Source organism: Hypomesus nipponensis, chromosome 13, assembly GCF_054491055.1.
Source record: "Hypomesus nipponensis isolate SF chromosome 13, ASM5449105v1, whole genome shotgun sequence".
NCBI classification, from domain to species: domain Eukaryota; kingdom Metazoa; phylum Chordata; class Actinopteri; order Osmeriformes; family Osmeridae; genus Hypomesus; species Hypomesus nipponensis.
This window is the reverse complement of record NC_140373.1, coordinates 18173640-18197127: the sequence shown is the minus strand read 5'-3', so window position 1 is coordinate 18197127 and position 23488 is coordinate 18173640. Positions and strand designations below refer to the sequence as shown.

Below are 23488 nucleotides of genomic sequence, written 5' to 3'. Positions count from 1 at the left end.
TTGAAAAAGGCAGTTGAAGGATGTATTACCAAAACAAGATCAATGTTAACATTTACTTAACCCTGAAAAGCCCACCTCTCCCATAACAAGTATCGCTTGTATAATAACTTGTTGCTCTGGGCCGTAATGAAGTGAAACTACATAGTAGTTATTTTGTAACTATAATGTTGTTACTATGTTGTAAAGTATTGCTACATATGTGTTCATTTAGCAGTTAATCTAACTTCATATCAAAACCATTGATATGTTTTGACTGCAGGCAAATAATGATTTAATATAAATAATTTCTGCTTGAGGGGCTGACAAAAATGGCTGTTATAATTTTAATACTTGTCATGACCTGGAAATGTGTGGACTTCTTCTGTCGGAATCTAGAAACATCGGGCGGTTGTCTCAGACGTTGCAGTTTATCCACCACTTACCAAGACGAGGAAGGTAGACGACAGCTGAGTGTATAAATAAATATGTGAAGCTTTAACAAACAATCTGACATGATTAATAGTGTGGTGAGATGTGAGAAATTAGACTAAACATCGAAAACACTGGAATGTCCCTTTTAGTGTGTAGAAGTGCAAGTATAAATGTGAGTATTCATCAAAATTTATTTATTATTTATTATTAATTTAACAAAAATCCACATGAACAACACAGAAAAGTATCTACGTGTGAACTAAGCACTAAAATAATACAAAATAAATGTTTCACATAGGATGTGGGTTGTCTTTTAGACAGCAGATGTGTATTTAAAATAAAAAGTATTGTAGACAGGAGTGCTGTTCTTTAAAAGTGCAGTTCAACAACTGTATATGTCTTTTGGATGCAACATGGGTTTGTTGTGTGGTGTCTCAGTCCAGCTATAATAATGCTGATGTAATAGGACTGATATTGGAGGATAGTGGGTGGATAGGGTCAAGGGTTCAAATGTCATGGGTGTATGTTTGGACTACAACTGATTAACACATTGTTGTTTTCCCCCTTTGGACTCAAAGGCATACTTACAGGCATACCCTTCATGATCATTATTACATTAGGAGAGACTTGGCTCCCTGTCCCCATTTCAGTTAAGTATCACTAATTGTTATGGAACAGGTCAGCCATTTCATGATATCTTCCAAGTCTAGTTTATTACTATAGCCAAAGTCAGATACAAAGCAGGTTTTAACAGGACAAATCGCTGCTGAGAACAATATGGATGAAGTGGAAACCTCAAGAGGACTGCATGCTAAACCAGGACCAGACTCACCGGGTCCATAGAGATGTCTGGTCTAGCCTCATCCAGTGAATGTAGACTAACATTGGTCACTTGTTTTCAATGTTTAAACAGGTATTAAACACAGAACAGAAAAACCTAATTTAAACTAGATGACAGCTCACAGTAGTCCCTGATTGATTGGTTCTTGGTAGCGAAGAAGGAGAGCAGCTTGCAAAAAGTTATAATGTCAGGTAGTTGGACAAAGTCATGTGATCAATTATTCCCAAGAAAACAAAAGCACAAAGAGATGCTGGAATAGTATGGTGGTGAGCAGATAAATATATCAAACAAGGAATTTGAAAAGGGTCAAATAACCATTGGAAAGTGGTGTGGTTTTGGTACACTTCTAATAGATCCTACCAGTTGGGGATGAGTATGGATGGGCGAATGTGAGTGGGTGTGTTACATAATGAGTGGTCCACAAAGGGCTCAATTCTAGGGATTGAGGCTGAGCACCCATCAGCCAGACACTCCAGCTCACTGTGTGTGCGCTAGTGTGTGTTACACAATGAGTGGTCCGCGACAGGATGCTTTTTTGGGGGACTATGGCTGTCCCCCGCCTCTGCCTCCTGCTCCTCAAGGTTGATATTACTGGTTGAAGCATGGTGGGGGAGGGGCACCAAAACAGGCCTGTAACCCCCGAGATACATCCGACCTGAGAGATAGACAACGAGAGGGGGAGAGACGGAGGTGGTATTAAATCATAACATATCGTGTCTTCTACATGAGCACTGGTGTAAGCACTAATCAATCCAGTGTATAGGAGATGAAGGAGAGAAAATTAACACTTAAATTTTAGTCCAGGGTACTTAGGTATTCATCAGGTGACTTTCATTATAATCTCACATTTATCAGTCACCAGAGTTGGGTGTGATGATCTGGCAACACTTTGCATTAAGGTTTCACTAGCTACCATGTGTTGTCGGTGTAGGTGTAGATCAAGAGGTTGCAGGTTCAAATCCCCACACTAAGTTCCTTTGAATCATGGTGTGTCCTAAATATGTACTGTACATTACACATAGCAATCCCTCAGGTTTATTCCTTCACAACTTCAAACCCCAGTCCAGGGACCACACCTGTTTCTCATACCCTCAGAAGCCAGATGTGGTCCCCTCTGCTGCAATGTCACACAGGAGCAGCACCCTTTGGGCATGTGGAAGGAGCACTTGGTGGTGGGTATATAAGAGTGCACACTTCCCAAAAACAGCGCCCCCTTGCCCATAACCACATTGCACAGTTATGGAATTCAGTGCAAGCATGCACACCCGCATGTTCATCTGTGGTAATAGCATGACCAAGCACAATGTAACCACTGATGCTTTTAAATGGAGAATAATGTAGTCATTGTTTCTGATGAATTAACACATTTTGCCATAATTCCACACTTGTCATTATGTATGTAAATTATAGGCAGTGGATGCCATAATACATAGTAGATGGTACTATCTACATTTGTCTGAACTATGCTGTGAAGTTTGAGAGGTTGTATGGCGTTATTGTGAAGAAAGTCCCAACATATCAGAAACCCTCTCCAGAACGTAGGTGTATATCTCTGCCTACAGGCAGTAAATCAGAGGGACGACAAATAACAGCAAAGTTAGAGGATGTTTACAAATTACATCTGAGAGCCAGGAGAGTATTGCATTGATGAATCGATAAAGAAATACCACGCTCTGGAGAAGAGCGTCTACTAAATGACAGTGTAAAGATGAACAAAAGACAAAAATTGACAAATACTAGGGAGATCGATTGAAAAAGGTTTGACGAAAAAAGGAAATCTCCACGAGCATGGTACCTTCTGTGACACGGTGGAGGTGCAGTCAAGCAGTCTTACTTCTGCTGTTTCTCACTCATTCGTTTTTATTGATGATGCGACTGCTAACATATCAGGAAGACTGTGACTCCTGTGATCTGTACAAGACTATCCCACTCCTGAAACACTGTGTATGACATATTGTGCATCATGTATTTCACAATAATTGTCTGGTATTTATTTGATGAAACACAATGTTCCCAGTTTCAGGGAAATGTATGGACACTTTGTTACACTAATATTTTAAATCAAGAGTGTTAATCTGGCCTAATAGAAACTAGTAAACTCTAGTAGCCTCTTGGGCTACATCTTGGCATTGTACGATACCGTATGGCTTTTATCAAATTTTGTTTCTGTATCATTCCATGAGTTACAAATAAAATGCTTTTTCCATAACTCATATAAGTGGTAGTGTTATTATTAAAGAAACCTTTTTACAATGATAACAAAAGTATATTTTCTGCCTGATTTTTTTATTCGATTAAGTCCAGACCAAGGCTGCCATTCGGTCACATTTCACAGACGTATTATTATGAACTCTGCCATGACCATTCAGTACTATATCTGATCTCCAGTACCAGTCAACTTGAGTCATACCTATTTCTCAATGTGCACAGGGCATGAATCCTCCTCTGTCCATCCAAAAGAGAGCAGAGGAAGCAAGAAAAAGAATAGAGAAGGGAGGAGAACATTCAGAAGAGACAGACAATGATACTCAATGGTGGGAAAAGGAGATAGACACCGAAAGAGAGCAGAACACAGTTACGGCCCACACCAATATAATCCTTTAGAACATCCACAGTGATGGTTGGGATTAAAGGAGAGACAGTTAGTCATGGAAAGAGAGTTAGTCTTGGTGCTTCTGGGATTTTTTTGTCCAATGTATTTGATAATCGAGTTCTGTCACTTTTTCTGTTATATTGTATTATTTCCGTTGTTGAACGCAATAGGGGAATTGATTAGCTAACAGATAAGAAGACAACCAAGTTTGATAAGTAAAGCCTATATTCTCATCACAGTAACCCAACCAACCTTGCAGATGAACACATCTTTCACGCGGGAGAAGAGGAAAAGCTGAAATGTAATGAGAGGAAGAGGAGTGTAGTCGCAGATGTGAGGCGAAGCAGCCTGGAGCTGGCAGACACTGAACATGAACCCTGAACAGACACACTCAGACCCACCGCACAAACAGTGGCATGCCAAGACATAGTCATCAAGTCATTTTCACATACTCTAACATACAGATATGGAGGAAGAGTCCACAGCTAGCCACCCCTGACAAAACAGACACGAAAAAGGGGTAGAGATGAAAAGAAAGATTTCTGATCTGTTGAACCTGTTCAGCCTGGGAGATGAGTAAGAGTGGAGGTGATACTAGTCTTCTCAAACTAACCAGCAACCATGCTGTCCTTCTAGTCCACCAATATCTTCCTATAAACCTCACCTTTACTATGAATAAAAACGGTGTTCTGCCCCTCCTTCTCCTCTCCCTCCTATCCCCCCTTCACCCAACCCTGCCCCCCCCCTCCTTTGGCCCATGCCCAGTTCTCAGCTCTCATTGGTCCATGTTCGGTAGGTTGCCACTCACCGGCGAAATGGCTGTCGGGAGCGTGCTCATTATCCAGCCCCAAAGAGGCCGTGTCACAGAGGGCGACGCCCTGATTGTTATTGGTGAACTCTGGACACCTGCTCCGCCCACCTGTAAGCGAGGGCAAAAGTCAAACAAGAGCAGCCAGGCCCAGCATGGTTGAAGTCAGCAGTCACTGACTGGCAATGCTAGAATGGAGTACTATTTCACAGGACCCATTCATTACCACATTACGGGTAAGGTTAGGTTACGGAAAGGACTTTAAATGGGTTTGTTTGTTCAAATTGCTTAATTCATAAGCAGTTTCCACACTTGTGCCATTTCTAGCATGTCCAGGTTATGACCAGAAGTGCATGCATTGTTGTGTGTACGTATATGTATGGTGATCTAAAATGAATCAATGAGAGCAGCTCAGCAGGTATACACAGTGCATGTGGAAGCTGGCAAGCCGACCTGAAGCAGACACACGCCTGTGCATACAAGCTTAGAGTGTATCGTACATAAACACTGTATGACACTTTACAACAAGTTTTACATTTCGTCATCAATTGTTGCAGTAGGTTTACTGACATTTATTCATAATTTCAGTTTGCTTGAAAGGATCTGTGTACAACTTCAGCAATTCTCATACATGTGCACACACAATTCCCATACTATCGTACATATGTAACACAACCCTTGTGGACATAGACAGCTCTTATGGAGAGGGATCATGTCAGCATCCACACCAGTCTATCTGACCTTGAAAAAAGGAGAGCAGGAGAGAAAAGAGATAGAGAAAAGAGATGTGACACACACTCCCCTTACCCACAGACTTACGGAAGCACTTCATCCAGAGTGTAATGTGTGGATGGTGTACATATTGTAATTTCAGGCTGCAGTAGGCAATTAAGCATCCCATATAGAGCATTGCAAGCAAAAACACAGCATGAGAAAACCGCAATTCATCTACAAGCATCCAGAAACACACTCATACTAAGAGACATACAGGATCAAAAGAGCCAAGCAATCAGGCACACTCAGATGAGGTACAGTATGGACAGACATGTATGAATACAATTATAGTAAATTGCGCTGGCGATATTGTTTTCAGCTAGCCTTTCAGTAGCTATAGAATGTGGTACATTCTCTGGAGGGCCTTGTCTGATATGCCTTAACTAATACCACAGGACTGGTTTGTTAGGGTGGTCACTGACTGGTCGTGTTAAAAGCACAGAAGTGATCCAGTGATATTTTTGTGCATAGTTACCATGCTCATGAGGCGGGGAAGGGCAATCTTCCTCTGTCACATCATTTCCCTGAGAGACAGAAAGATACATTGCAATTTGTTCAATATGTGGAAATAAATTCACAAATCTGGGGATTTAAACTAAACCTATTATGTATATTACTACTGCATTTACAATCCTACTCCTACTGAGGCTTCTTGACACCATGCTCTACCTGCTCAAGCGTTAGGGTTGAGTGGTTAAATTAGGGTGTGTTCACACTTGGCAGGTTTGGTTCAATTTAACTAACTGTGGCTCAACTGCTCTGTTAGTGCAGTTCATCTTAAAATGCCAGTGTGAACACTAAACAAACATTGAGTAAATGTAACATTTTCTATTCTGGTCCGGACCAAGTGAACCGAAGTAAGTGTGAACACGTCATCTTTTCTGTCGTGCAGCCACACAGTGCAATTACTTTCTGTGATAGATTTACAAATGTATTCAAGGATGTGCACCCCATTCTTAAATCTGATGATATGTAATGGAAACGGTCCAATACTTAGTAGGCTTCTCAATGGTTTCATGGTTTATGGTTGTAAATTAAAACTGACAGGACTTAACCATTTTAAGAAAAATCTTAATTTTGGGAATGGGGAATGGCACCTTCACCAAAGCATTTATTTCCACCAATTAGATAAGCAACCCCAATTAGGGTTAGGGTTACATTTTTGTGCATTTTATACCCATAAAAACAATGTCAACAATTAACAAAAAAGTGTTTCGTTGCCTAAAACATTTGCCTTTCGCCAACGTGAAATTATGTTAGTAAATTCCACTGGCAGATACTGGCTGGCCTAATGAAACATGTGTATAGTAACCTCAGAGTCTCTTTCTTCAGACACAGCCACCACAAGGTTCTGTTCCTTTGGTTCATTAGGAATCTCCTGAGATGAAGGGAGATACAAAGAGAGATGACTGTAAATTACCTGTTTGTCTGACATTAAATATGAACATTTTAATAGGTAATTATTTTACTGGTATTTACTTAGTTACTTGGTATACAAAAGGGCGGTATCAGTAAATGACGGCTGCTCTGCTACAGATCTTTCCAAAATGCAACTCAGAGCTTTAGGGTGCATTCACCCATACACTTTTTAGTATAATCTTCCCACATTTATATTCTACAATTGATTAAAAAAAGACAATCAATCTACAAACTGATCACACATTTAAGAGCTTCCACAATGAGTGCCTGATAGATGGAGCCCTCGGAAAAAGGTTTCCATATCCTATATTGTGTTGTAATATATGTATACTATATTATGTATTGTTTGATTTTGCTGTCCCAAACTCTTTCGTGCAGGTTAGGGTTAAACTCAAGGTACAATCTCGGTCAAAGACGTTCAACTAGATACCCGTCTTTTCTTGTGCACTCACCCCGTCCTGCTGTGAGGGCCCCCGGCTCTCCATGGGGGCATCCTGGTTCTCCTCCCCCTCTCCCTCTCCTCCCTCTGGCACCTCCTGCTCCCCCTCCACCCCGGCCAGGTAGGATCCAGACATGGAGGACATGGTGTCGGTGCTGATGTGGGAGTGCTGAGAGTGAGAGGAGGCCATGGACATGACTGACTGGGCCAAGCTGCTGCTCGCTGGCTCTGGGAGAGAGGGCAACAGAGACAGCAGCAGGTACTAAGGCTGAGGCTTGGAAGTATTCAGATGCTTATTTTGGTGCAGGATCTCTTCAGAGTTCAGACAAGTTTAACTAGTGTGTACCTTCAGGGGATGTGATGGTGGAGGAGAGGGGGGTACCAGTACAGGACGACTGATCAATGGCTCCAGACGAGGACAGAGTCAAGTTCTCACTCTCTGGAGTAACACCATACTGAAACACAGAAGAAGAGTGAGACACACACACACACTGTACACACACATACTGTATGCACACACACACACCTGCTGTTCCACAGCTAGTTTTCGGCGGCTGGCTCTGGCTTGAACCTCTGATTCACTACATGATTTCTCATCTTCCTCCTCTGGGAGCACAGAGGAGTTCTGAGAGAGCGACCTGGTGGAACACAATGCTGCGCTGTGAGAGACCACACCTTCTCTACAAATACTCCAAGAAAAGAATGCTCATGTGCATGTGTGTATGCATGGCTTCATGTTTGTAGTGTGGATCAAGAGTTTGTGTGCCAATATGCCCACAACTCCACCTCCAACTTACTTAGAGCCACTTTTCTTGAGTTTAAGTTGGCTGGAGTTGTAGTGGTCTGGCGGGGAGAGAGAGCGTGCTGGGGGTAGGTTAGCCTCACTGCTGTAGGGGGGCAGGGGCCCAGACACATGAGCCCCAGACAGGGTCTGCAGTGGGGGCACCGAGGGAGACGTGCTCAGGGGGCCGTTCAGAGCCTCCAGGAGAGACACTGCTTCATACCCCGGGGGGATGTGCTCCGACGCCTGAGGGAGACAGATAAGAAGGAGATGTAGAAGAAATACACACTGTTTTACATCACCGCGATGATTCACTCTGACCTCCCAAACACAGTGCACCCTTACACAGTAGACTTAGAAAACTGTAATGTCCTCTGAGAGGCAATGTGTTGGACAGCACAGAACAGTAGGTAACTGTGTATGTGGATGTGTTGTGTGTGAGGTCTTACCTCCTCTGAGTCAGAGGTCTGAGAAGTGATGACAGGGTTCATCCCGGCCGGAGACAGACTCAGACGCTTCCTCATGGCCCGGATCTGCAGAAGAGCTCTGAAGGCTGGAGAAAAGCATGGACAGTGCAGGAAAAGTCACTTAACAACAATAATCAATGTGTAAGATGACTTTGGCGTGCTTCTGCACATACAAGCTGTTGTGACTCACGCAGTCTGCAGATGGGGCAACAGTTGGCCTGGTAACGGAGTGTGTCAGCACAGGCATTGCAGAGACAGAGGTGTCGACAAGGCAGGATGAGAGTGTCCCTCACATCAGACAAACAAACTACACATTCTGCACTGTTGTCGCTAATTTCATCATCTGCCACCTGCAAAACACCGAATGTATGTTTGGATCAGGCACATCTCATATGCATTCAGAGAGTATTGTTTGTTCCTGTCAACTATAGTTGTGACTTCCTGTGAAGTGTAGATTTAGCAGAAGAACCACTGGATCACCTTGGACTCTTGGCTGTTGTATTTGTTCTCGATGCCATAGATCTCCTGCAGGAGATAGCTCACTCCATCAACCTGAGGTAAGAAATGGCTCAAAGAATGAGAAACAGTTTCTTCAAGTCTGCAGAACAAGAGGACAGGAGGTAGAATAGTATCACCTGAAGGCAGGTAGATACATTGGTAGGTAGGTACTCACCACTTGTTTCTGCTTTAGAGGTTTGATACAGAAGCTCCCATCCATGTGCTGTAACAATGGACTCTTTTAAACTCACTTCACATAACCAAGACTTACTGAACATCCATTACTAGAATATTGCAATTTAGACTCACAGAACTAAACAGATGCAATGTCTGGAAATAAAGTTGAAAATAAATACTTTTCTTTACCTTCTCAAAAGTAGCTAAGAGTACATGTGAGTGGCCCAAGTGATCTACAAAGGGGATTATTAATTAATTCATGTGTTTTTATTAAGGACTTTGGTCAGACTTGAGGTAACAGATGTTTGCATGACTCACCTTCCCCTTCATCTACTACTGCCTGCACCACCATTGGAAAGATCTCCCTGTCCATGTCAAACAGCAACTACAGAGGAGGCAGGCAGGGGAAAGGGAGGTTAGTCGTGGGTTAACTGACACAGAAACAGCTGCAGACACACTCTACTATACCTCCTCCTCAGCCCACTCTGACAGGTTGACGGAGTGTGACGGTAGACAGAACTGCTGGCTCACGCCCCTCTTAAAGTGCACCGTCTCTGACTGTAGAGCGCTGTCCTGGGGGAGGTAACTAGACGGACCGGGAGAATTACATCAGAATACACACACACACACACAAGACCACACTGACGACACCTCTAAAACTATGGCAGTGCTTCCCTCAGTCATTTATTCCCCAGAACTGGGGCTCATGATTGTGTTTGAGAATATGCATATGTCAGTCCCAGACATACACTGGCACTCCGCTGTGGAACTCCTCTACGGCCTGGTAGAAGATGGTGATGGCCACCTGTGTGTCTGCATCAAACGTGAACTCAATGTTGTAGCAGGCTCTGTTCTTTTCCACCATCTCCTCACCAGGTAGCTTTACATCTTCACTGCACCTGTGTGTGTGTGTGTGTGTGTGTGTATGTGTGTGTGTGAGAGAGAGAGAGAGAGAGAGAGAGAGAGAGAGAGAGAGAGAGAGAGAGAGAGAGAGAGAGAGAGAGAGAGAGAGACAAACAGACTTAAGTGGAACATATAAAGCCTGATAATTATATATTATGCTAGAAATGCATTAGCAAAGTAGTGTAAATACATTACATTTTATTGGCATTAATATATTTCTATGAAGGAAAATACTAACCTTACAAGTCGCAGTGTGTCTTTGCGGATGTTTATGAGGCTTCGGAGCGTCTTCACTGGTTCTTGAGGGGGTGGAGCAGCATAGGGGAACTGCAAAAGTAAGAGTTGGTACTGTAGGTTTACTGTTGCTCAAGCGGTGGCACAAGTACCCCAGGATTGTGCAGAAAATGTTTCAACTTTACAGAGGGCCTTTTCTTTTCCCTTAGTTTTAGGCCTGGTTGGTTGTTGAATGTGTGTGTGAGCAGATGCAGGGTGAATCGACAGTCTGTGGGAGGGTGTGGTTCCCCCATACCTTCACAGTACTAGCTCTTATCTGGACCTGGACAGGGAAATATAGCATAAGTGTGTGTGTGTGTATACATGTGTTTTAGAAAATGGAGCAGTATTCAAACATCTGGGCCCTTTACTGTAAACCACTGACACACAAGAAGATGCTTAAGAGCTGCTTCCAGTAGGTACAATGTCTCATATCTTATAAGACAATGTAGCAAACATGATTAGCTGATCTGTTGAGTCCAATGCCAACCTTTTGTGATATATTTAATAATTATTTAGATACAGTATAATTCCACAAAATCAGTTCTGGGTTCATGAGAAGGCAATGTTTAATACTGTTTCATCTTTCGTTCTTTGAGTTTGTCTACAGTGAAAAAAACACCAGAGGTGTTTCTCCAAGAGCAAACCCCCCCAGACAAAGACTACAGTTTGGACATGCTTGTTTGTAAGAAACCAACCAGAGGAGTGCATAATGTGGGCCAGGAATGAGAATTGCACTCACTCACTCCCCACTCCCTTGCAGCTAGAATATGCCTCTGTAATTCCAGTGGTCAGCCACTGTATCAATTCAAAGCATTGCTGGTCAATACGCTTATCAAGACACCAAAGTTGAGACAAAGGTGATTGTAGACACAAACACACCAAAAACACTGAAGCATTGTTGAACAGAGTTGGTATAATCGGTTTCAATTCCATCTTTCTGAAACTGAAATGGTTCTTTTGCCTATAGATGCCTAAGTTAAAAGTATTGCCCCGAACAGAATAGCCTGACAGACAAATGATTGTGGGGTCCATTGGTTGAGGTCAGTGAGGTTAGTATAACCACCTCTTTGGCCGACAGAGGAGCCATCAAACTCACTTTCAGTTCTATACTGTTCACCAGTGTCAGTTATCATCTAGATATGCTGAATCATGCACCAATTTTGACCCTGGCCGGGTCAAAGTAATGCACCTAGCTCAGTTGAAGTTGTTAGCGTCATAAGATATTTACATTTTACATTTAGTAATTTAGCAGACGCTCTTATGCAGAGCGACTTACAGTAAGTACAGGGACATTCCCCCGAGGCAAGTAGGGTGAAGTGCCTTGCCCAAGGACACAACGTCATTTAGCGTGGCCGGGAATCAATCTTTGTATGTTCCAATCATTTTTCCTATGGCAAAAAGCACATCTGAATATTAGAAAATAACAATAATATATGTAAACTGAAATAAAACTGATGTTTCCCCACAACAAAATACAATGTACGCAAAGACGCACAAGCAAGCCAGTAGGACGTGGTGTCTGCCCAAATATATGGAAAACCAGAAATGGTGAAATATAGTAAATGTAGAAATGTAAATTCATATTACATTATACATTTTTTCTTATGACAACATTGACAGATGAGAACATTTATCAAGCATGTAACGAAAGTACACACAGTGCACACATGGGCTAATCTCTCATGGAAAGCTATCAGAGAGAAAGCGAAATTTGTGGTTGGTCTGTGACTTGGCACTACCATCTGCTTAGAGTCTGACATGAATGACATAATGGTGAGGGATAATGATACAGCCTCACAGACACTCATCAGAGCTTTCTGGGTACCGTGGAAGGTTACAAAAACCTTCACATTCAGCCCACTTCATCTCAGTGTCAACAGCAATAAGAGACATGATTTAAAAGTGGTTATTTATTGGGACAAGATGCCCTCAGCATGATTCTGCTTCAGCACAAAAGCTGACCAAGCTACTACAAGCCATTAACAGCGGTTACCTACCCTTCCTCAATGAATTTAAACATAACTCCACTCACGTGAGAAACATTTTTAGGTGTATCATTAGTTACTTAAAAAATAAGAATACAATGAAATGCAAGTAGTCTACAAACAAGCTTAAATTCAGCAATGTTAAATTCTCATTAAATTATTATCATTTAATATCCCCGAAGTCAATACTAGTCAACAAAAAGCTAATATATACTGGTGAACCAAAGCAAACTTGGTTCTAACTAGATTATCTAGCTAACTAGCTAGGTAGTAGGGCATGCTAGCTGGCTGGTTGACTGGCCCACAGCCACCTATATTACCCATGGAGAGTCCTTCAATGTCATACTGTACAAATCCAAGTCACTGATTTAGTAGTCATGTGTAACTTACTTCCCCACAGATGTATTATATGTAATAGTTTGTATGTGACAGGGCATTTGCAGAGTGAGTATCAAAGGGCCATACTTTTTAGATTTAAAGGGAGGAGTTAACATAACAACTAAAAAAATAACGGTAGTAATAATAATTGCAACAACAAAAAAAAATTAACAGCTTTAATTGACTTAGTACATGCACTTTGTGTTGTTGCTTTGAATGAAAGTGTATGCTGAGGGAATATTTGTAAATCTAGTTAACATTTTTTAGTTTTATTTCCCCTCTGCTGTCTCTGGGACGGGTCACTTCTGATTTGTGATTATTCTGCCAATGTAACGGGGGTGTAACAGACGTGGTCTTGCTTCGTCCTGAAGGCTTTATAAACCATTTGTTCGTCCCTGTCTGGTCTCGAACACGCCACCTCTGACTGCCAAGCGCAACCACTATCAGCTATGCCAAAGAAAAGTTAGCTATTCGTTGACACGGGTGGCCTGTTACATACCTGAGGAGTGAGTTTCACCGATTCACACCGGTTACACCAACACACACAAACACCTGTCCAATCAACTGAAGTCAGATCATAATTGATCAGATCAACCCCCTAGAAAACTTGCAAGTTAATTAATTACACCCTGATGAATGAGGGTTTTGGGTTAGGGAAGGTATTTATATTGTTTCACTCAAAGCCTGTTGTAGCCTGAGAATACCTACTGCCACTGGTCGAGTCCCCAGGAAGTTGAGGTCTGTATTCTCCCCAAACAGATAGCCTTCAGGGTGAGTAGAGTCAAACTTCTCTCCGCCCATGATGAAATGACTAGCAAAGTAACTTCCTGTGGAGATAAGAACAGAAACTGTTTATCAGGACATTCCAACAATACTAATCATAAAATCAGATCCACTGGTTCGAGACTAGCTCATGATGCTTGTTGACCTAGGTAAGGGTCTAAACAAAGACCCACATCCAAGCCAATTTCAATGAATCTACAACTGCAACTGAGGACAAGAAAAACTATTCTCTATTAGGCTGATTTGGATGCTTCATATACTTATTTTACTATCACTGTATGACTTTTTAAACATCCTAAGATTTTGATACAGATGGAAATTCTCTACAATTATTGAGCAGTTTTTCTTAGTACCTATGACAAACGGAATAGAAAAAATACATTAAGCTAATACATGTAATTTATGAGCCTAATATGAAAACTAATAAATTAGCAGTTACAAAGACCACATATATAAACGTGCTGAGTAACGCTAAGGAAAGTGTCAAACGAGTGGCTCGTCATCAGCCCACTATGACACCAGATCCCAGGAGGCCTGAGACCTCTGACTGCTTAATAGGCCATGGTAAACAAACTAGTTGTACTTCATTCACTCTCTGATATGGCCATGAGTTAACAAGAGCTGATTAGTGGCAGCTGCAAGCACATATGGTTAACACAGATAAAACACATGTCAGCTTTTGCGTGACCATCTAAACCAAGCAAGCACACTGAAGACTTTACACAGCACAGATAAACAAGGAGTATTGAGGATCGTCAAATTAGATCATTCAATTCAGACTTTCTGTGATGACAAAAAGCAACACAATTGTATGATGGATGGGTACAGTATGAACATTCAGTATCACAATGGGTTTCTAACCAGGGTCCTCTGTCTCAAGCAAGCAACAACCACCTTTTATTGACACCACTTGAGCCAGCTATACTGCCGCAAAGTTAGCAAGCTGAAGGCATGGGGTGGGTCGGATGAGTGAAGTTTTGCAATTCAACTCAGTCATACGTTTGGTATGAAAGGTCTGACACTCGTTGACAAGCTGTGAATATACGGGGTATCCCAAAATTCATTTTTGTGACCACTGTGAAAACTAAAATCTAATATTTTTACTAAAATACAATATCTGTAAATGAGGTGATATTTCGACAGAATAGTATCTAACCCCCAAGATATTCCTTGGCAACACGGTCCAACAGCGACACCTATAAAGAGAGACTCCAAGGATGGCAGAGTTGCCTCTGCCATCCATAAAGCCTGCTACCTTCTTTTGGTAGGCCACTAGTCAACAATGCATGGATACGGCCATGACAATGGTAATGGCAACATGTCTATTGAATATCACATTAGAGGAGACTGAGCCTCCGAATCACTGTGATTGACAGATACCCTGTATCACAATGACGTGTCCCTGTATCTACTTCAGGTCCAAAAATATAACTGGGTTATTAATAGTCACCCCTTTCAAACTGTATTTTGAATTATTGTTCCTTGTCTAGCTCTTGTCGAACAACTGTTCATTTGCAAAGCACACCTTTACACACAGGCTATAGTTTGTAATCACACCCCAAAAACAAAAGGCTTTCTTTTTCTGTGGCCATCTGGTGTCGGTAGAAATCTAACAGTATGAAACTTTTGTCAAAGTGATTTTTATCTAAACATACTGAAATGCATTCAATATTTAAATGGCACACATTAGTATTCTTTAAGTGATTTTCATATGCATAGATTTTTTATTTGAGGAAGAAACCTCCAAACAGGTCCAGCTCTCTGTCTTTCATTTCACGTAGGCCACAACACACTCCACTGATCTACGAAAATGTATTCCCTTAATTAGATGTTGCAGAGACCTAGCTTCCAGCAACACTACTAAACCGAAATGCACCACTGATTTAGAAAGTAAACATTTGTGTAGGCCACACTGGTGCCACTGCCCTGGTACAATAAATACCTCTAAAGCTATAGCTGAATCGTCTGATCGAGTCAATATGTTGTAGTCTTTTGCCAAAGCCTGTTCAAGACAGCTTATTTTTCCCAATAGGTTTGCGTCTCCATTTAGGTTGCGTTTCGGCGTTTGCGTATTTAATCCTTCACACATCTATAATTTTCGTCCTGGTGCCAGATGCATAGCCTAATGATTTACTGATAGGATACAGTTAGGCTACCAGCACTTACCAGTTTTCGGTGGATAACGGTATACCGAATTGGACGGAATATCCACCTCCTCCACGCCTGCATTTTGTCTACTTGTCAATGCTCCCATTTCCAGTCAAATAACTAATCATATACATAACACTACACATTCGCAATGCTATTTAAACGCTCTATTCCCTAACAGTTCGTCCTGTTTCCATTATTTGTGTCTTAATCCTTAGTTCTGCTTGTGTCTATCGTGTGTTGTACAGGTCCCAGGGATTAGTTGTTGTTCTTGTTGCTTATCCAAAGCCCCGTTGGACTGACTTCGATTGCTTATTTAGAAGCATAAAAGAAGGGTCCCGTTAAAAACAAAGATTTCTCATTTTAGCGACGCAGCTATCGCTTCAATTATGTGCGTTTCGGTGGCTTTAAGAATCTAATTTTAAAAGAGTTTTCCTAAGAGTATGACGTGTCGGTGTACTGATATCTTTCGCTACCTCTCCAATTCGACAACCGCACAGTGGATGCTGAGAGCTATCGGTTTTCCATCTAACTCTGTGCCCTGTCAAAGAACGATTCTAATGGCGACCCATGACGTCAGGCACAAATCCGGACTACAGGTTTTGCGCAGTAGAGGCTACTATCCATAGACTCTCTACAGCAGCTCGTGGCTCGCTACAACGTGACCTTCCCCTAGTGTGGGGACAGTTCACTGCATTGCAGTGCAGCATCAACCAGATAATGGTTTAGCGAATAATAACGCTTATTGGAAATACCCAGATGTCTCTAATCAGAACACATTCTTTGCCCATAATGTAACAGTGACACCATTCTGGAATTCGAATGTAGATTGAGCCACAGGCACTTCATAATAAACATTTTACTTACTGGCATACACCAATGCATGACTATATAAAGTAGCCTATTGCTTTAGCCTAGAATAGCCTACTCATACAGCTACAAATCAAATGCCAGACTTACAGACTACAGACAGAACCTGTTAAAATGCAGTTTTGTTTTGGTTATTTACTCTGGTCTATGACGATTGGGACAGTGTTCAGGCAATAATCATGGCATTTGCACCGTTAATAACTAAATGATACTTAAGTGTAGTAGGTAAACAGACTCGGAACAGCAAAATGGAGTTTGTATCTTTAATAAACCTTCCACATAACATCCACTTGTCATCATCTCTCCATCTCCTCTGCTATCCAGGTTACCTGTTTAGTAACCCTTATCTATACTGCCTTCTACTGGCAGTATACAATGCAATATACTTTTTACAAGGTAAATACTAAAACGACAACAACAGAAACGGTTGAAAAAGAAAGCAAAAGGAGTTGGCACAGCCCGGCCCCACAAGTAATGCCGGTTCTGCTAGGGTTATTCACCTCCGGTAATGCTGTTTCTACTAGAGTTATTCACCTCCGGTAACGCTGGTACTAGAGTTATTCACGTCAGGCAATGTTGGTTCTACTAGGAAAGTATAAAGCCAGGAGGCCCTCTGGTCAGCGAGTCTAAGAACTCACAATATCTCACTTTGCCTGTCAACAATGCCAGATTGTGCCAAGATTGTTTTCCGAAGTTGGAAATAGCAGTCTGAGCTGCCTCTGTGGTTGAGTACAGATTGAGCAATTGGGTGCAAAAATGTCTGTTGTGTAATGTATGATCATCTGCGTCAGGTGGATTTCATATAGATTACTGTTAGATATGAATGATTAAAGCAATAAACCTCGAGGATGAGGTATATAGTCAAACAACCCATGGGTGCAGTCATTCGTACGAGGTGCAGCACACAACAGCTGTCAACCAATCCGATTTTGAGGCAGAAATTACCCGTTGTTTAGTACAGTCATGAAGTACATCTTTCATTGCCCAAGTACGGTTCCAATCCAAAGAACACAAGTCACCAAGAACGGCAAAAATACCTGGAAATGTTCTTGATCCGCCCCTTTTATCGAGGATGCATCGGATGGTGACTTGACCAGCGAGAACGCTTCTGATTCCCCAGAAGTCATTGCAAGATGTCAGGCGAGGCGGACAAACCTCACAACTGTAATTTTTTACTTTTCATATTTCAGCTAAACGGTACTTGTAAATTAGCATCTGAATTAAAATGTGACGAGAAATAGGCAGTGTAGTTGCTGAAAATGTTCTTATTTTATTGATGAAACGGCTTATTTGTAAATTTGCTCCGACTTTTCGATAACCTAGCTAGCAGTGCAGTGCAGACACTAGTTTACATTAGGTACTGTAAGTTAGCAAGGGCTACAGAAAACGTAAAATTACAGGTAGAAGGGACATTTTTTTTATCTTTGTTATCTAGTTTTTGTAGTCAGTCAGTGTTATCATGATGCTGCGAGTCCAGGAAAACCCTAACCATCTCAATTCATTCTCCGTCCTTGCGTCCTTGCAAGACCATTCTCGCAAGGACGCTTGCAAGAACGTTCTTCAAAAGAATGTACTTGCGTTCTCAGCGTTCTTCGGATTGATAAACAGCCATTCTCTGTTACAGTGTATTCAGGGCCGGCCTTAGCACATTTGGCGCTCTAGGCGAGCTTCACTAATGGAACATTCAGTTGGTGCCAGATATTTTTTAAGTGAATCTAAAATGATACAACAAAAGTATGTAGGCTTATCGTTATTTATTAATTGTAGCTATAAGCTACATATTAATATGTAGTTATAAGCATTTTGCTGTATTTGGACAGCCTGACATATTTTTTTTATTCCAAGATGCAAAGCTCACACCAAAATCATGTCTAAATAAACTGGCTAGCTCGCTCCACCAAAACTTACGTTGTTATGATTACTCAAATTTTTATTTCATGACACATCGAAAATGACGCAAATTACAGTAGGGCCACAGCTGAACTTGAACTGATGTTTCGACTGAATGGCAACAACAAGGAACGTCACAAGTCACTGGCCAGCTAGCGTTACTAGCTAGCAAGATTACATACAATCCATTTGCTAAAGTTGACAATACAACACTTGGATTTTTACCAGTATTCCTCACTTGTTGACAAATTGCCGTGTTTGTCTTCCTTAATGGGTGTGCTATGCAACGAGATATTTGTAGTGTTGTAGCATTGGCTATTGGCTTTATGTGCGCCCCTATTTTAATCATGTGTAAAAGTAGTATTTTGTCTGCACGTTTGCCATGACATTATACAAACTACAACAGTGACCTTAGAGAACTACAACAATGTATTAACTTTTCTAACACGCCCCCGAGCGTGGTGCACTGTGGGAAGACCAGCGGTGCAGAGCGTGCTGGCCTTCCCACAGTGCACCACGCGTGTCAGACAGATTAATTCAGAGCTGTAGTTCTCTTAAATCACTGTTTGTATAATGTCATGGCAATAAATGTGCAGACAAAATACAACTTTTACACACATTATGCAAATATCCGATACGCTTTCTAGATCTGACATGATCTTATCTACAAAAAAGATGCATCAGACATAAACGTTGATCTGTGTAACCTTTTATTATATCAAAATCTCTGCAAATCAATCACTAGATTATGACTTGCACCTACACATTCACTGTATGGATAGCAAGTGGCTCCCAGCCAGCATTTCAACGTTAAATGTCAATCGTGTGCCGGGTGAGCTAGCTAGACTATGCAGCTAGCACAGAAGAAAGTTACGTAATGTGATGATACTGAATTAAAGTACAAAATACACACCATGGACGCCGACAACCTCAGCAACCCTGCGCCAGTCATAATTTTTTTTGTTTACGTCTCTGTAATCGAACATAGATGTATCATACAATACTGGGTATGAAGACACCGTTGGAACTCCATGGGAGACACATACGAGGAGTTGCTCTTCCATATTGAAATTGTCGAACCTAGAAATGTTTACCATGAGAAACAGTTGCTACGTGACAAGAAACAAGAAACCAACCCGATTGGCCAACGCTAGCGTTTTCACGCTCCTCATTTACATAAAGTTGAGAAAATCCAACCAGAGCCTGTTTAACCCTTGTGCTACCTTAGGGTCGTTTTGACCGCGAGCTGTGTCGAGACAACTTTTCATGATAAAAACATAAAGTGAAACATTTTCTTTATCCTTTGCGTGGTATCAGGGTTGTTTTGATCCACAGCTATGTTGTGACAACTTTTCATGATAAAAAAACGAAGTCAAACATTTTCTTTATCCTTGGCGCGGTATCGGCGTCGTTTTGACCCATAGCTTTGTTGTGGTAACTTTTCATGATAAAAAAACGAAGTGAACCATTTTCTTTATCTTTGGCGCGGTATCGGGGTCGTTTTGACCCATAGCTTTGTTGTGATAACTTTTCATGATAAAAAAACGAAGTGAACCATTTTCTTTATCCTTCGCGCAGTATCGGGGTCGTTTTGACCCATGGCTTTGTTGTGATAACTTTTCATGATAAAAAATTGAAGTGAAACATTTTCTTTATCCTTTGCGCGGTATCAGGGTCGTTGTGGCCCATAGCTTTGCTGTGATAACTTTTCATGATAAAAAAACAAAGTGAAACATTTTCTTTATCCTTCGCGCTGTCTGAGGTTCGTTGTGACCCACAGCTATGTTGTCTGCGTCGTTGTCTATGACATCACCCTCGCGCTGTCTCCGAGTCCTTGTGACCCCTCTGCCGTGTCTGCGTTGTGTATTACAACACCGCCACTCATGTGGCATTGTAATAATGTGTTTTGCTCCTTGTTTATTCTAAAATAAGGAGCAGGAGGACCAGCATACACCTGGTCCAAGCCACTAGTCTGAAACCTAGTTTCATTCTCAATATAATGTTTCAGTGCTTTTGAAACCATCGTGAGTCAAAGTTGAGTCATAGTTGGTGTGTGATGATGATGATAATGACAGTGATATAGCCACATCCCCAGACTACCAGCACTAACTGGGAGGGAGGGCTGAACACCTCCAAAATAATTGAAACTAACACACACTGACAACTCTGAGAGACAGGAAGAGCGAGACAAAAAGTGAGAACATGTCATTTGGACATTCTATTGTATTTTTATTGTACAAACTTGAAAAAAATAGCAACAACAATATCAGTGGTGACCCACAACCCTTATTTACAGACAAGTTTATCTTTCAGACAAGGGACAAAGTCATGGATCAGCAGACTACCCTCTTCTCATATAGGACAAAGCATTTACACCCTCATCCAACCAACCCACACCGACATGCACAGAGGCCTATATTTTGTTAGCTGGAGTGTAGACTAAATGACTCGGACTCTGTAGTGGTAGAGGTTCCTGGGCGTCTAGGAGGTGGGGTCTTCAGACGGGAGACGAGGCGACCAAGTGTTGAGTCCTCCCGTCTGACGGACCTCTTGAAGTCCGCCCCCAGGAAGGCATACAGCAGCGGGTTTAGACAGCAGTGGGCAAATGCCATTGGTTCAGCCAGCGCCAGCCACACATCCAGCACCGCTTCAAGACCGCAGCCCCTGGGGAGGACCCCTAGGCGCATGAGGGCATCCACTGTGATGCCAGCACCGTAAGGGATCCAACACAGGAAGAAGCAGATGACCAACGCCACAGTGGTCCTGACAGCTCTGCGCTTCCGTCTCTGCCCCTGCAGAGGGCCGCTGCGGGTCAGCCTGGACACGATGACGCAGTAGCACACCAGCAAAACTAGGCCCGGTACCACCAAGCCTACAAACACCAGCTGCAGGTGGAACATTGACACCCAGAGAGGAGAGTTGTGAGCTAGGTATAAGCGCTGGCACACAATCGTCACAGCCAACAGAGCCGCCGGCAACCAGGCCCATGGAAAAAGGGAGGGGGAGGGGGGAGGGGGGGGGTAAGGGAGACAAAGAGGAGATTTGGTGGTCAGATCAGGAGATGGAGAATACAGGCAAAGATGTACCTCTGTACATCTGAGGCATGGGCACGTCGTGAGAGAGGGATAAGGGATGAGGCTAGAGACGTAGCTCACCTACAAACACCAGTCTCCGTGCCAGTAGCTGTCTCGTGCTAGATGTGTGCACGTCTGTTGCTTTGACCACGGCCAGGTAGCGGTCCAGACTGATGAAGGCCAGGATGAGCACACTCCCATACAGGTTCACCGTGTAGATGACGTGCACGGCCACGCAGGCGCCTAATCCGAAACGCCAGTCCGTCAGTGCGGCATCCGCTGCCCAGAACGGGAGCGTCAGCACAAAGAGAAGATCGGCAGCAGAGAGGTGCAGCCAGTAGCGGTCTGTCAGACTCCATTTTGACCTGGGGACAATCAGAGAAAAACCCCTCTCTGTGTGTGAGTGTGTGTGTGTGTGTGTCATCTTCTACATCCAAATGTGTTTTATCCGCCATGTTGTGTAATGTGTTCACACCACAAACAAGGAATTGACTGTGACAGGAAGGTGCATATAATAAACGAATGTATACGGATCTTTCGTTCTTTCTTTTTCAAAAGATTAAAGTGTACAAAGTAACTCACTAAACGTACTAATGAACTAAACAGCTATGACATCTCATTGTCATGGTCTTCACCATTCCATCTTTATGCTCACCTGTGCTGGCAGCCAAGCACCGTCACCACCAGGCCGTTCCCAGTGATGCCCAGGACAAAGATGAAGCCATAGACCACAGGGAGGAACACTCGCTGCAGGTCAGGGGATATCACTTGATCCGGGTCACGCGGATGCTCCAGGGCCAGCCCCAAGTCGCCAGAACCAGTGTCGTTTATGTCATAGTCAAACACAATATGCTGTAGGGAGAGAGAAAGAGAAGGCAACAGTCATGAGGATACATAAAAAGACACTAGAAGATGAAGTGAGAGAGAATAAATAGTTTCAAGCCAACTTTCCTTTATCCTTTTTATAAATATAGTTTATCTAAAGATTGATTTCAAAGACCCCAATGAACTAGACAGACCTGCCACATTGTGACTGTGGGACCTTCCTTTGGGGAGCAGCAGTTGTAAAATGACCTTCAATGTACACCTACCATATGTACGTAAATACAACAACAACAAGAAAGTTGAATGAGACCTTGCTGCATACCTCATAGTAGGACATGATTGAGCGGAGCCTGGGTCTCTGTCTCCTCTTCTGAGCGCGGTGGAGCTGAGTACACTTCTCCCTTCAGTGGAGTTTAATATCTATCTCCCCCATTCACCCCCAGAGCCCATACAAGTGTTGGTAGGAGGACTACACTTCCCTGTGTCTCTAGGTTGGAGAAAATGCACTTCCTCATCTCGGTCGGACAAATGAGCAGCCTTGGTCTCTGTTGGATAAAATACACTTCCTCATCTCGGCTCCCACCCCCCCCACCACCGTCTCTGTCGGAGGACATGAGCGCCCATCGCCCACTCCTGCAACTGTTGTCTGGGGAATTGCTACTACTTACATACATTCAGTGGGTTAGCGGTCAGGCCATCAGTGGCCAGCCGTCCTCTAGAGTCACGCAGCCATGGCTGAGGATTTCACTGCGCTCCAAGTTCTACAGCACATGTTTGCAAATGTCGAGCAGGGTGACTCTGAAGAGGAGACAGAGGAGGTGTCAGAAGAAGAAGACGTGGAAGAGCGCCATGCCGAGAATGTATCAAATAAAGAGGAAGAAGAGGAAGAACAGGAAGAAGAACAAGAACAGGAAGGAGGCAACGCCAACCTGTCGGCTCCCAAAGACGTTGACAATGATCCTCACGAGGACCAAGTGCCAGATACTTTTGAGTCGAAAAACGGCAAAATCCAATGGTCTTCGGTTCCGTACGGGAGGAGGTCGCCGTCGCTGCTGCTGAACACAGAGAGACCCCCCGGACCCACAGCTTACGCCGTTTCCCACACTCACGACATGGTCTCCACGTTTTTACTCTTTGTCACGCCACAA

The 23488-nt window shown here is 42.8% G+C and overlaps 2 protein-coding genes across 12 annotated transcripts; both read right to left on the bottom strand.

Annotated features, from left to right (window-relative positions):
* Positions 1-639: 639 nt before the first annotated feature.
* Positions 640-16277, bottom strand: rnf157 (ring finger protein 157). 11 transcript variants are annotated; one of them, XM_084670731.1, is made up of 21 exons: positions 15700-16276; positions 13459-13577; positions 10350-10438; positions 9958-10107; positions 9677-9794; positions 9527-9593; positions 9398-9441; positions 9207-9254; positions 9014-9085; positions 8724-8883; positions 8516-8619; positions 8083-8312; positions 7812-7923; positions 7632-7740; positions 7299-7513; positions 6740-6805; positions 5903-5951; positions 4654-4764; positions 4098-4139; positions 3663-3697; positions 1815-1907 (listed from the first exon to the last, which is right to left on the bottom strand). In XM_084670731.1, exons 1-20 carry the CDS (start codon positions 15785-15787, stop codon positions 3663-3665), a joined length of 2028 nt encoding a protein of 675 aa, XP_084526857.1. In that variant the 5' UTR covers positions 15788-16276; the 3' UTR covers positions 1815-1907. The 11 variants fall into 11 exon arrangements, 10 of the variants coding, with proteins under 10 accessions (XP_084526855.1, XP_084526859.1, XP_084526857.1 ...); XM_084670733.1 differs by lacking the exon at positions 4098-4139 and having other exon boundaries at positions 1812-1907; XR_014729573.1 differs by having other exon boundaries at positions 1856-1907; positions 3663-4139; positions 15700-16277.
* A 4407-nt stretch (positions 16278-20684) lies between these two features.
* On the bottom strand, positions 20685-22900 carry LOC146260518 (C-X-C chemokine receptor type 4-like). Its single transcript, XM_084669931.1, has 4 exons — positions 22663-22900; positions 22171-22367; positions 21597-21880; positions 20685-21427 (listed from the first exon to the last, which is right to left on the bottom strand). The coding sequence occupies exons 1-4, from the start codon at positions 22675-22677 to the stop codon at positions 20865-20867; spliced, it is 1059 nt and encodes a 352-aa protein (XP_084526057.1). The 5' UTR covers positions 22678-22900; the 3' UTR covers positions 20685-20864.
* Positions 22901-23488: the final 588 nt, after the last annotated feature.

Excerpts from the sequence above, each read along its gene's own strand:
- rnf157 (XM_084670729.1), bottom strand. The coding sequence starts at position 15,787 with ATGGGAGCATTGACAAGTAGACAAAATGCAGGCGTGGAGGAGGTGGAT. Across the intron at positions 8,884-9,013 it reads ACAACAGCCAAGAGTCCAAG|GTGGCAGATGATGAAATTAG; the intron begins GTGATCCAGTGG and ends GGTGTTTTGCAG. Across the intron at positions 7,514-7,631 it reads CACCATCACATCCCCTGAAG|AGCCAGCGAGCAGCAGCTTG; the intron begins GTACACACTAGT and ends CCTCTCTCCCAG.
- LOC146260518 (XM_084669931.1), bottom strand. Across the intron at positions 21,881-22,170 it reads GTGCTTGGCTGCCAGCACAG|GTCAAAATGGAGTCTGACAG; the intron begins GTGAGCATAAAG and ends GATTGTCCCCAG. Across the intron at positions 21,428-21,596 it reads ACGGAGACTGGTGTTTGTAG|GGGCCTGGTTGCCGGCGGCT; the intron begins GTGAGCTACGTC and ends CCCTTTTTCCAT.